General features: G+C 34.8%; 1 protein-coding gene across 1 annotated transcript in view; it reads left to right on the top strand.

Annotated features, from left to right (window-relative positions):
• The window catches only part of LOC149831148 (putative LRR receptor-like serine/threonine-protein kinase At1g56140), a 96,358-nt gene that overhangs the window by 39,785 nt on the left and 42,957 nt on the right, over positions 1 to 13,616 (top strand). Inside the window, exons 9-13 of the mRNA XM_090012950.1 lie at positions 813 to 884; positions 968 to 1,039; positions 1,113 to 1,184; positions 10,345 to 10,416; positions 10,523 to 10,588. Coding sequence (XP_089869076.1) covers positions 813 to 884; positions 968 to 1,039; positions 1,113 to 1,184; positions 10,345 to 10,416; positions 10,523 to 10,588 — 354 coding nt within the window. The remainder of the gene's footprint in view (positions 1 to 812; positions 885 to 967; positions 1,040 to 1,112; positions 1,185 to 10,344; positions 10,417 to 10,522; positions 10,589 to 13,616) is intronic.

Below are 13,616 nucleotides of genomic sequence, written 5' to 3' on the forward strand. Positions count from 1 at the left end.
GAGACTCAAAGGATATATGCCTTACCGATTTTTCTCCTATACTTGCCAAATTTTCAGAAATCTCAATTTTGCCCAAGTATGAAAATCCACGATATTACATTTGTTGGTTATGTACTTTTTGGTGATTTTTATTTTCTATTTTTCTGTTTTTGTGTTATAAAACGAAAAAGGAATTTTGTTTCAGTTCATTTCTGTATATTATATTTATGAATTAACCATTATAGGCACACAAACACACTTGATTGCCATGATCTGCTTGATTGCTTGGCTGATCCAAAACTGAGTCCTGGGTTTGTCAACCATGCTCATGCTCCAGTGAAGTTAATTGCAACTGGAGGAATGTTGGGTGGGGGAGCAACATTCTCATTTGCCTGCCTTTTATTATCTACTTCAGAGCATTAAATTTTTGTGATTTTGTGCATGTGTTTGTCTTTGTTTACAAAATTAATTTTGCTTGGGTTTTGCACTCGTCCCAACAATTATTTGTGTAGTGGTCAAGATGGATACATAATCTCTAGGCAAAGTACATCAGTCATACATTTCAGTGCATTCCATTATAAGATAAACGATTAGTGTTATAAATTGTAATAGAACATGATGAACACAAAACGTATCTAATAAATTTAGCTTATTTCATTGAGGCCAACTTTGGTTATGGAACTTTAGTAGTGTTTTTATTAATATTCTGTTCAATTTTCCAGGTGTTGTGTAATTGTTATGTGATTAGTTCTGTATTGATTGATGGGATTTCTTTTTCTTTTCAGTGATATATTTGATTTTTCACTTTATAAATCCTCCAAATTTTAATGCAGGAGGCTTTCGGGGAGCTCTTTGCAGGGTCCAATACCATCAGGATTCTCTAATTTAACTTTAATGACAGATTTGTGGGTCTTCCTCTACTTTGTCTGGTTGATTATCTTTTCAAATTGGTATTTTCTCACCACTCATTGTTTGTGTAACCATGTAGGCGAATAAGTGAACTATCAAATGGGAGCACACCCCTGTCTTTTATTGAAAATATGAAATCACTGAACATATTGTAAGTTTTCATAGTTATTGAGCTTATGAGCATTCACTGAGCTTCATTTTGAGTCATTTCTTGTTTCTTATAGAGTTTTGAGAAACAACATGATGTCTGGTACTATTCCAACTGATATTTGGACCTTTTCAAACTTGCAGCACTTGTAAGTAGATCATTCTTACATTCATGTTGATTCATGATTATATGCTGATCTGCATTGAACATGCACCCTTTCATTATGAATTGTTTTATTTTACTTTATGAGGTGAACTCACTTTCTCCTTTACACAGGCAGTTTTGCAGTTGCAAAGTTGATAATGTTCTAATAACAGATAGGCAATCTATGGCTATTTTCTCAATATTTTCTTCTTGATAACAAAAAGCTTCTAGGAATGGGCACATAGTATGAAGTATAATGTATTATCTCTACAATTGAAAAATCTTTGCCTTGGAGAAAATCTTAAAATTCCTTTTATGAAATTGGAGGACACCTATAGAAAAAAAAATTGATGAGAAACTCATATTGTACCTTTATATGCATAAATCAATTGTATACTTCCATCATCAAATACATGAAGAGCTAATAATGCCTGTTACAAAATAATTATGAGATTCATTTGACAATCTTTCCTTCCAATCAAAATAAGCACTTTAGGATAGGTATTGTTGGGCTAGAATTCTAAACAGTTGCTTAGACACAAGAGTATGTAAAGAAGTTATGGAAGTAGCGGGTTGTCATAAAGTGGAACAGTTATCTGTTCTCATCAAAATACATGGACGAAAATAACCATGCATTTGTAGAGGATATGAAGTGAACCGAAATCAGCCACACCATAGCTGGTCAACTTGAAGAAAAAAGAAAACAGTTTGTACAAATGCTCTCCATCAAGTTAAGCAAAGATGTCAACCATGTCAATTAACTTATTAGACCCATATCTTAGACCTGTCAATAGAGTTTGTTAGGATATTCTTTTATGATCTTTTCTTTTTTATGAGATAGACGATATCTATGTGATTAGCATGCTCATGGAACGTAGGAGTTATCCATAATGTGTATATCAGACTTGTTATTAGAATTGAGTTATCTTAATACTCAGTTAACTTATTGACTCAAAAGAAAGGCAATCTATGGGTTAAAGCCGTACCTACATGCTAAGATACTTTATTGGAAATGTAGTGCCTAGATCTCCTAAAGGCATCATGATATCCCAAAGAAAATATGAGATGAAAATATGCAATGCTAGGGTGAAAGCTTATAGTTATGACTACAAAGACAAGTTACAAACTTTGTGATAGTGGAAGACAATATGAAGATAAATGGACTCAACAAAGGGTAGTTGGGAAACTTATCCACCTCATTATCACAATAACATGCACAACCTACGGTGTAAGCACATTCAATCTATATATGCATGTCACATAGATAGTTGAAACACTTATGAAGAATCTTGTCAAAGGAGTTCTTCACTTGAATCACAGTTAGTATATTAAAGTATTTACAAATTCAAATTAGACTGGTTCTAGAAGATCTACAGCAATGTACTATGCAGTTGTTGGAAGGAATCAGGTCTCATGGCGAAGTACGAAGTAAGATGTGGTATAAGGTCTAGCTCTAAATTGAAGTACAGAGCAGTGGCACTTGCATGTGTGGTAACGATGAAGGAATGCATTTTCTAATCAAGTTAATGAAAGAGCCATTGCTTTTTGTATAATAAGTGCAAGAATAACCTGACTGTAGTTCAATTTAATGATCAAAGCCTATATTTCTTGGTAATATATTCTATAGGTTTTATGTATATTTTTTGCCAACCAATTTATGACCTTTATCGGGCTTGATCCTCGATTTGTGGACTCATTGCACCCCCACAATAGTTGTTTTAGCTGGTAGTATGGTTTAGATCTGACACCTCATTCTTTTTTATTCCTTCCGTTTTATGAATAATTTCATCTCTTCATTTTATGAATTTCCATGGCCTTTTCTGCATTCTTATGAATAGGGATAGATCATAGTTGGCTATAAGATATTGGACAACTAATATGACACAAAGTCACATAAAGGTGTTTTCTTTTACCTTTTTGAACATTAATGTTTGGGAATTTTAGAGGTTAAGTCCCTTAATTTGAATATTTTTCTACCTGGACATAGACATGAAGATGTTTCTTTATTTTTTGGATTATTGCTTAGCAATTGTCGCCTTGCTTTCATAATCCTGATAGCAAAATTCTTATATTCTTTTACTTTTTTGAAAATCAATATTTGGAAATTTTAACATGTATGAGGTTTAATTCCCTTAAATTGGCTTTTAGTTAGACATATAGGCATGTAGATGTTTCTTTATCATTTGGCATATTGCTTAACAATTGTCTTGTTTTCATAATCTTGGTAGCAAAATTATCACAACTATCCCTAGGGACCCTTGGGAAACGAGGATCAACAAGTTCTTTACATCACATGTAATTCTCCTTACTCTTAGTATGAGAGTGGTAGGAGTATCCTAAAAAAAGTCCGTTCAGATAGACCTTTTTAGTTATAAGATGCAACGATCCCAACTTATCCTTGTGAAAAGTGATTTTTTTTCTTAAAAAAATTGTGGAATTGGACCCAAGGATTTGGGGTCTCACGGATTTAATAAAGACCAAACCACAAGAGATAGTGTATTGAATCAACGAAGAAATAACCAACTTTATTAACCAATAAAATAAATGTCATAAAAACCAGAAATGAATAAATAGTCTGCAACATAGAGCCACTCTCTCAAGAACATCAGAACATGTCACGCAAACTCGCAAGCTCCATGTAGCAGTCACCCATCACTGAGCTCCCGGTCCTGAAAAACATTTTTGAAATATAGGGTGAGAACCAAAGTTCATTGTACGAATTCTTCTAAAAATTCAAACAGAAAGGAAAGAACATAAACCAAATTTATGCATAAATTCAGAAGAATATAACAACAACAATTTTATAATCAATTTATCATTCAAGCATTTAAAACAAGTACCATGCAATAACAATTTTCATACGAGACAAAATAAATATGAATGCATGGACTAATGTAAAACAGTAAAGATGCATGATTCAATGCACATGCATGAATAACTTATTAAGTTATTATCAGAGTTTCTTTTGTATGCATATCCTTATTAAATTTACTCAATTTTAGTTCTACTTTTCATTAAACCCACGGATACTCAAAACAGGCACAACAATTCCTAAAATTCAACTTAGGTTCTCAGTTGTAGCTTAACACACAATTTGTAATTTATTACAGAGTTTCACACTTGTTCGTGGACCGATATCAGGAATCAACACCATCAATTAGAACCATCCACTGACACCACTTTCCTGGTACATCAACATCTAATGTCGAAACATCAAAAAAATCAACATCCACTGACACCACTTTCTTGGTACATCAATAACAGTTGTGTCAACACCACCACCGACAGACAAAGTGACTGAAATCTCTCTAAAACCGTGGCCGGGAGGTAAACCACATCAGGTTCAGGGGCACAATCGCACACAGAGTTTTAGTATCCTCACGATTTCCCCAAAACCGTCATTCAAAATTTTCACACAATGGAAGAGACATCCAAGAAGAATTAATTACACAGTTTGGTCTCTTTTATCTTTTTAAACAATTTCAAGTTCTTAACACAAGAACCGTTTTTCAAATCAACATGCAAAACCCAACTCGGGCCTTGACCCATTACATTTTCTAACAATGCAACTAATTATGTAAAACCACTAATTTTAGAACAGATTTTGCAATGCATAAAAACAAATTTTTAAGCAACACATGCTTCAGGCCCACATGGCCTGCAGTGGTTCACATCTGACCACATAAGCATCTCACGTGATATACATATCTTATGCAAAATTCTTAGTGAACATGCACACACTTGTTCAAAACATGTCCACAATACACATTTGATCACACACAACAAGAATGCACATATAAAACAATTTGCATACGCATGCGAACAGATGCTTGCAACATATATTAACATGATTCAATTCATGCATAAGCTCTAAAACATGCACATGATCATATTCATGCAAATATCAAAATAAATTTTAAAATTTCTAATACGTATGACATGAGCAATAGCAACACATTAATTGAATGTATAACATGCATAATTAATATTCAAGACAAGTATATGGCACCTTACAGTCCATACGATTCAAATCTAAACATAACTACATTGTTCAAAAAAAATCATAACCTAACATACCACACTGCCAATCAGATCAAAATTCATGTGTCATAAATCATGAAAATCTGATCAGATTGCAAAAGACTTACCATCAACAAATCTGATCGGAGTACACATGTGCAATCATCATCAAATATTATTAGACCGCATGTGTTCAAGCAATAAAGTCTAGATAGCTTGTACACCCGCCAAGAGCAGCCTGAACTGATTATAAATAAGTATATGTATCATCCTGCATAATGACATGCTGTAAATCAGCATGCCACTGTTGCACTAAGGCAAACAACAGCATGTTGTTGCTACTCACCGTGCACAGCAGTGTGTTGTCCACAATACACAGCAATGTGCCGTGAACAACACCTAAGGTTGCACACAGGTGCAGCTCGACTGCCTTGACAGTTCACCAAAATACGAACTAAATATGCAGCCGAAACAGACTGCATCAAACAGGGTATAGGCAGTTAAAAATAGCATAAACAAAAACGGATTTTTTTGACATGTATATTACCAGTATCAACTAGCTTTGATATGCAAAATAGTAAAGCATTTTTTTTTATATGGCAAACTAGTTTGATAAGCAAAATCAGCCAAACAATTTGGTATGCATGATAGTAAAACTGATATTTATATGCTTAACAATAAACCAGTTGGATATGCATATTCGGCACAAATAGATCGTATATATCAACACAACTATTAGCTATGTATAACCAGCAAACAGAATACATCTATCGCATGATGATAATCTGATCAACATAGGGCGCATCCCAGTTTGTTTGTTTTTTTTACATTCACATAGGGCATCAAAATAGAGTTTCATAAAGCGAAACTCAACTGATGACAGGTGGCCAGAACCAGCTAATCATACAACAGTTCATGGTAAGATATGGAAAACAAAATGTTTATCAGTCCAACATTCGTGAGTTAATAACAGTCCATGAATAGCATGTTAAAATATGATTTTCTTCAGTCAAACAAACTGAATTTTTATAACAGTCCTCTATATGGTTTAACGAGTTTGATTACCAGTCCGAAAAGAAATAAATTTTTCATAACAGTCCACAGCTCTGCATACATGAGGCATTTGGCAGATTTGGGCTAGATCTGCATGCATATAGATATGTTGCAGATTTTTACCAGATCTGCATACATACCATGTGCTGCAGACCTGTACCGGGTCTGCAAGCATGTGAGTATACATGTTGCAGGTCGGTTCGCAACAGAAAAAAAATTACAGATCAGTTGTACGCATGATCCATTAACGAAATAGCTAAGAGCATGAACCTATACAATTTTCTTTTTGTATCAAAAAGACAACAGAACCCATATATGTTGATTTCACATGAGAGAAAGAAATATTAACACATGTATTGAATTTACATCATAAGCATACGGATTTATTTTCTTTTATGCATGAACCCTGAGATCCGATAATATGCATATCCAATGATCACTAAGATCGATAGGTCTGAATATGTTTACACACATCCATACCTTTCTTTTTCGAACATAAGTGATTAAAAACCCAATCTGTGCCAAAATTGCCAAGGCTAAGAATTCATACATTATATATATATATATATATATATATATATATATATATATATATATATATATATATATATATATATATATATATTCATCATGAAAACAAGGTTTAGAAGCAGAAAATTAACAGCACATACGTCAACTCAAGAATACATCATGTTAAACCCTTGATTAAACTTAGAAATCGTTTATAAGATTATAAAAGACCGAAATTTTAAAACATGAGTTTAAACATGATTTCAGAAATCAGATTTCATTTTCCCTTGAAAATCTTACATGAAATTGATTTAAACTCGTTTCTCACCGTTCGAACCTAGAGAGGAACCCGTACCTTGGTTTGAAAACAAAAATAGACCGAAAAATCATCGGATATAGGGTGAAAATGATGGATTGATTCCTCCTTCCTCTTCTTCTTCTCTTTCCCTCTCTCTCTCTTTTCTTTCTTTCTTTTTCCTTTTTCCTTCTCTCGCTCTCTCTCTAGAAAACGAGATCTAGAGAGAGAGACGAGTTAGACCCCTTATAATTTTTTTTATCTCTAAAAGGCCCCTCCAGAGGGTGACACCCCCTCTAGAGTTCTCTATGCTATAGAGGATAGTGTTCTACCAAACGTAGAACTCTATCTCTCTAAAAGCTTTGCTTATTATCTTATCTCATTTTTTTTAGAGGTTTATCTAGAGGGTGACACCCCCTCTAGAACACCTTACCAGAGAACTCCACCTTATCTAATAAACAAATTTTTGAAATTTAATTAATTAATAATTTTATTAATTATTTAATATTTAATTAGTAAAACATTAATTTTTTTAGAATATTCCAGAGGGTGTCGCCTTCCTCAGGAAGTCCTCTCATAGTAGAATTCTTACTCAAATTAACCTTTAAATTGATTTTAAAGTTTTAAATTAGTTATATTTGGATTTTAGATATGGATCTGGATCCCAGATCCAAATCCATATTCAAAATCCATATGGATCCCAACCTGTACCAGATCCTAGTTAATATGAATCCTGGATTGGGTCTAGATTCATGTCAACTTGGATCAAACGGATCCGATCCAATCCAATCTAGAAAATGGTAAAAATAGAGGCTAGTCATTTTTGAAAAATACAATTTTTGGGCTAACCGTAACCTGATTTCAAAAAAACGAAGTACCAATGTTCTCAGAATTACGAGACACATCTAACGTTATACTTACCTGATTTTTGCTTCCAAATTTCGCCTGAATTTAACATGAATTTCGCTCAATTTTCGCTTTATTTTAAAGGTTAAAAACAAAAAGTTTTACAATATTAATTGTCTCAACTAGGTCTTGTAAGTGGGCCTTGGGCCACGCCTAGATCCAACTGACGCCACCTATATTTGAGGATATTTTCCATGATATTTATCATATTCATAAAGTACTTTGCCAAAATTTCTCAATTTTCGATAAAAACTATGGAAAAACACACGATATTACATAAGATCCTAACACGCTCTGTTTAAAAATAGAAAACAGGGAAGATGAATTTTTTTACTCTATGATTGAGTTGATCCATGTGCTTGTTTGGTAATGAACGTAATAGCTGCACCTAAAGACTAAATGTGATAAAAATTGGGTGATCGAGGCCAGTGTTGTGAGAGGCGTACGCCTCAGTACCTGAAGCGTACGCCTCAGAGGCGAGGCGCACGCTCAAGGTACTGAGGCGTGCTGTGATGCGCAAATTGCCGGTGGATCCACCTACTGAAGCCTTCCTTCATCCCCAAGTCTTCCTCCTCCGCCCGATTTGTCGGTTGTGCTAACCCCAAGTGCCGGTGGATCCACCGCCAGGTGCCGGCCAGCTGCTCCACCACCGCTCCTTGCCTCCCCTCCCACCGCTTCACTTTCATACCAGTTGTGAGAGGCGTACGCCTCAGTACCTGAGGCGTACGCCTCAGAGGCGAGGCGCAGGCTCAACGCCTCGCTTCGCCTCATCGCATTTAACAACCTTGATCGAGGCTCCAACATATTAAGTGAAGATTTGTACACTACCACATCAAAGGCATCCTATTGATTAAATAAGTTGCTATAGGAATGGATTCTACTTGATATCTTTTTGGAACATTTATTACTGTAAGCAATGCTCAAGTCACCTTTAACATGTGCTTCTTATTCTTTTTGTCAATAATACCATTCTTTGAGGAATGTGAATACAAGAGATTTAGGGTTTAATACCATGTTTAAGTATTTTTGTAAGTCATAGGAGATGTATCTTTTTCATTATTAAATTTCTAAATTCCTAATAAAGTATGATATTTATTTTCAATTCCTAGTAAAGTATAATATTCATTTTCAATCATCCTATGCTAAACATGAAAAATGGAGCTCATTTTATCTTTCAATTCCAACAAGTAAAATTAATTTTTTGATGCAAAATATTGAAATCAAGATTTGGACACAACCTGTGCTGGTCCCCACACATAACAGTGAACAGGCTTAGAGAAATTGGAACTTTTAGACTGCTCACAAAAATGAGGTCCTACATTGCTTGGCCACTTGAGATGTGCCCTTGTGTATCACTTGGCAATTTTTATCACGAACTATTTCAAGATGCAAAATTTGCATCCAATGAGGAAAGATGTCCCTATCTCAAATGTATCAACAAACTCAATTTTAAAATAGATCAAATGACAACAGAAGGTTATTAAATCTCATTACTTTGAGATCACTAAGGGTGAATAGGCTCATTTCCTTGTGTTCCACCAAGAGATTCTCATATTTATGTCTTGAAATGCACAATGAGAATGATAAAAGGCATAGTTGGCAAACTCGTGACCCGGGCTCGGATCGGACCCTTACTGGGTCACCGAGTCAGCGGGTTGACTCGGTGACTGGGACGAGTGAGGACTCCATATTTTATAGTGTAAGCACATGAATAAGACATGGAAATAACTAAACTTCAAGCTAATATGTCAATAGCTAAGTTACAGAAACATATAATTATACATGATTATTAACTTTTTTCATTGAACAATATGAGATTCTTCATAACAAGCGATTTTATATAAGAATTATGCATTAAAATAATCAAATACATGATAAAAAATTTTATTTATTGGGTTGGATTGGCAGTCCTGAATCGTGACCCAGTTGGGGTCCGATCCGGGTTGACTCGGGCGATTCCCGAGTCGACTCACCGGGTTTGCCAACTATAATAAAAGGTTAGAAACCCATGGAGGTCTTTTGTATGAGAATTTACTAGTAATAGGTTAATATAGACTTTTGTTATAAGAAAAACTGAATTACGGAAGGAGGTGGGCCAATTTTTTTTTTTCTGAAGAATAGGAGATAAGAATCCGTCAACAAACCTTAAGTTGCCCCTTACAATGGGTACACAATAAGTAGTGAATGAGATGAGTAGCTGCTGAGCTTATGAACTAAGTGTAAGAAGCCAGGCAGGCAGAAGTAGAATCATACATCATTGCACACCTGGATGTAATTGAGTTGGTTTTTATATTGTGATCAAATACAGTTTCTAAAGAGGATTTTTCTGTTTATTAATTTCAATCTTTTAACATTGTGATTATTCCTTTTGCTTTCATAGGGACCTGAGTTTCAACAATCTGACTGGTCAAATTCCAAATTCCATCTTCAGTATGAATGCACTTTCATACCTGTAAGCAAATTTGCAACTCAGATCTTTAATGCTGGGTTTCTTTTACTGAAGAAGCATGCAGTATGTGATTCCTACTTCCTATGCATGATTTTGGTTTTTTATACAGGTTTCTTGGGAACAACCGCTTATCTGGATCAATACCATTACAAAAAAGTTCAAAACTTCTCAATATGTACGTCATTCTAACAATGGATCTTCTGTTATTCTGTGTATTAGTCTATGTCACAACGATATGGCTACATACGTGTATGTGACACGAATTCATCAATTTTTTAAAAAATTAAGATACTGTGACAGATGTATGTTTATATATATTCATGTATATATGTGGGTGTTATCTATAGAGTTTTTAATATGCTACATTTAAAAGTTCATGTACTTTTTGGTGATTTTTAAAAAGTTGAGGGTAGCTATGGTATGTGTGTGTGTGAGAGAGAGAGAGAGAGAGCTTGACATTGGGATTCTCAACACAAATTGAGATGGTAAAAAGTCAAAAAGGGAAGGACAGTTGTGCAAGGGATTGTCAAACAATAAATGTGAATCAGGAGCAATATGTAAGTGAAATTCCATTAACCTCAAAATTGTCAAAGAATAAATGTGAATCAGGAGCAATCATGGACCTCTGAAAGATTAGTCTTTTGGGAATTCATTATATATAAGCTGGAGCTCAAAATTAGGATATAGATTCTACACATTCTGCACTTAATTTTAGAATTTTGTTTCATGAGAATTGAATATGTGGTTAGCTCCAATGTTTTAAAACTCGCCAAGTCAACTCGGTGACTCGGCTGGCTCGGCTCGGCTCGGACCTCCAGCGAGTCAACCCGGCAAGCTTAACTCGACCTGCGAAGACTCGGCTGCTGACTCGGACAAGTTCTGGGCTGTTTGAAATTTGATTTTTTGGGTATTTCAGAATATAAAAAATTGTAATATTATTGAGGGAATTATTGGCTTTCTAATACTCATCCGAGAACCTGTAATTCCTAGAATAGATAGACCTTTTAAGGTAAATATGTCTCATTTTATTATCCATCAATCAATATTTCTTTGATTCTCCTAATCATGTATTTTGAGTTTTTGACATTGCTATGATGACAACGCAAATATGTTAACAGTTAATTCTTAACAACTCAAATGTAACGTGTTTAGACTTGCAAAGATTTCTAGAAATAAAAAAGAGTCAATAGAGAACATTTAAAGAAGCACAAAAGAAATCATGTAGTTTTCTTCTCATTATGACAATGGCAAAAATATGTTCAAGAGTTACTCAACAAATCAAACAAGTAACCTGCTTACTCTTAAAAAGATTTCATTAAAAATCTATTGACACTATAGAATGACTAGTAATGGACTTTTTCAACTGCAATAGCTTACTTCAAAATTTCAAATGGCTAGCAAACCAAAATATCTCAAGGCCCCTCTTTTAACTGGCCATATATTTTGATTCTCAGCTGACAGATCACAAATTTCCTTAATTGTAAATAAAACAACCAACTGCATGCACGTACACACACAAAACTGCTTACTATTACCAATAAATAATGCACACACACGCACACGTAATGGCTCATTATTACCAGTAAAACTTCAAATGAATCCCGTATCAAAGTATTTTCATAAGTTGCAATTTTATCTTCTTTGAACATCTCATTGAAGCCATGATAAGCAACTTTGAATATTTGTAGGGATCCTTCTACAAAGACATCATAACTAATAAACATTTGTTAGAAAAAACAAATATATATATATATGGTTTGAAACAAATTATATATTGTTTTTCTTTTAAAATCAAAAGTTAACAAAACCTAATCCGAGTCACCGAGTTGACCCGCCGAGTCACGAGTCAATAAAGAACGAGTCGAGTCCCGAGTCACGGGTTTTAAAACCTTGGTTAGCTCCAGAAGCCCTCTCAAAGTCAGTGAAATTCCAGAACCCAATTTATGCTACTATTCTATATTGCAAAATTGAACTGAATTAGAAATTCAATTTCGAGGGCCTAGAAGTGCTGATAAATTCTAAAATTTTCTCCAACATTAATCAGAGATGTGTAGTTGCTGCTAGAATTTTGTAATTTGCAAATTCATTTTCTATACTTCCTCTATTGCCCTTGTCCTGTAGCTGCCCTGTTCCAGAACTGTCTCAGGTCCAGAATTTATCTGAATTTAAACAGTTGCGGAAACCCAAACTGTACAATAGACAGAAATGAAATTTTGTAAACAGTTAACCCTACCTGCCTACTTTTCAATTCAAAAGGAATCATCCCAAAATCATTTCTGAATTGAGAGATATAGACATTTTCCAAAAACTTGTTTTCTGTGACTGAGATTATCTGCATTCTTTCACAGAATAGACCTCTGTAGTATACATAGTTTCACTACCTATAGACTTAAATAAATTTCAAAAAATCACGAAACCTACCTAACACCCTACCAATAGTGACTAAACCAAGAAAACCTCAAAACCAGTACCAAAAATCCCAGTTCCAAGCAGCTAGATTCAGCAGCAGAGTTACTCATAGCAGCAGAAAATGTCAGAACTTGTATTTAGCCAAGCACAATAGCGACCCAAGGTGCTCATTACCTTGTTGAAGGGTTACAGGTTGAGACATAGCTCAAGATTGATGCAGTAGACCAAGCTATTAGAAGTATTAAGGATGAAATGCAGAACATGTCATGAATGATGGAGAACTTGTTGGCGCGTTTGAATGCTGGCTCACCAGAGTTAAATATCATCCCAAGTTCAAGAGAACCAGGAAGATAGTTCCGGGAGGTCCAAGGGAGCAGAGCATACTAAGTAACCGATTCTTACATTTGATGAAAAAGATCCTACAAGTTGGATCTTTAAGGCGGAGAACAAATTCTAGGTTATGCAAACACTGAAAGAGGAAAAGGTGAACATTGCTTCAATTCACCATGAGGAAGATGCCATTTGTTGGTTCCATTAGTTTGAGTCTAATCTAAGGACTCCCAATTGGGAATCATTGTCTAAGGCATTGGTCCTTCACTTTGGGAATCATTCATGAACTACAATGTGGCTCTTTCCAAAATCCGGCAAGTTGGAAGTGTAACAGAATATCAAGCTGAGTTTAAGCAACTTAGCAACTTGGTGAGAGATCTGTTTCAAGAGAGTCGCATTGGCACTTTTATTGTTGGGCTCTGTTGAAACTCAAATCTGGTCTAGGGTTAAGGTATTTCACATGG

The sequence above is a fragment of the Nuphar pumila genome, chromosome 7, assembly GCF_984573655.1.
Source record: "Nuphar pumila chromosome 7, dmNupPumi1.hap1.1, whole genome shotgun sequence".
Taxonomy (NCBI): Eukaryota; Viridiplantae; Streptophyta; class Magnoliopsida; order Nymphaeales; family Nymphaeaceae; genus Nuphar; species Nuphar pumila.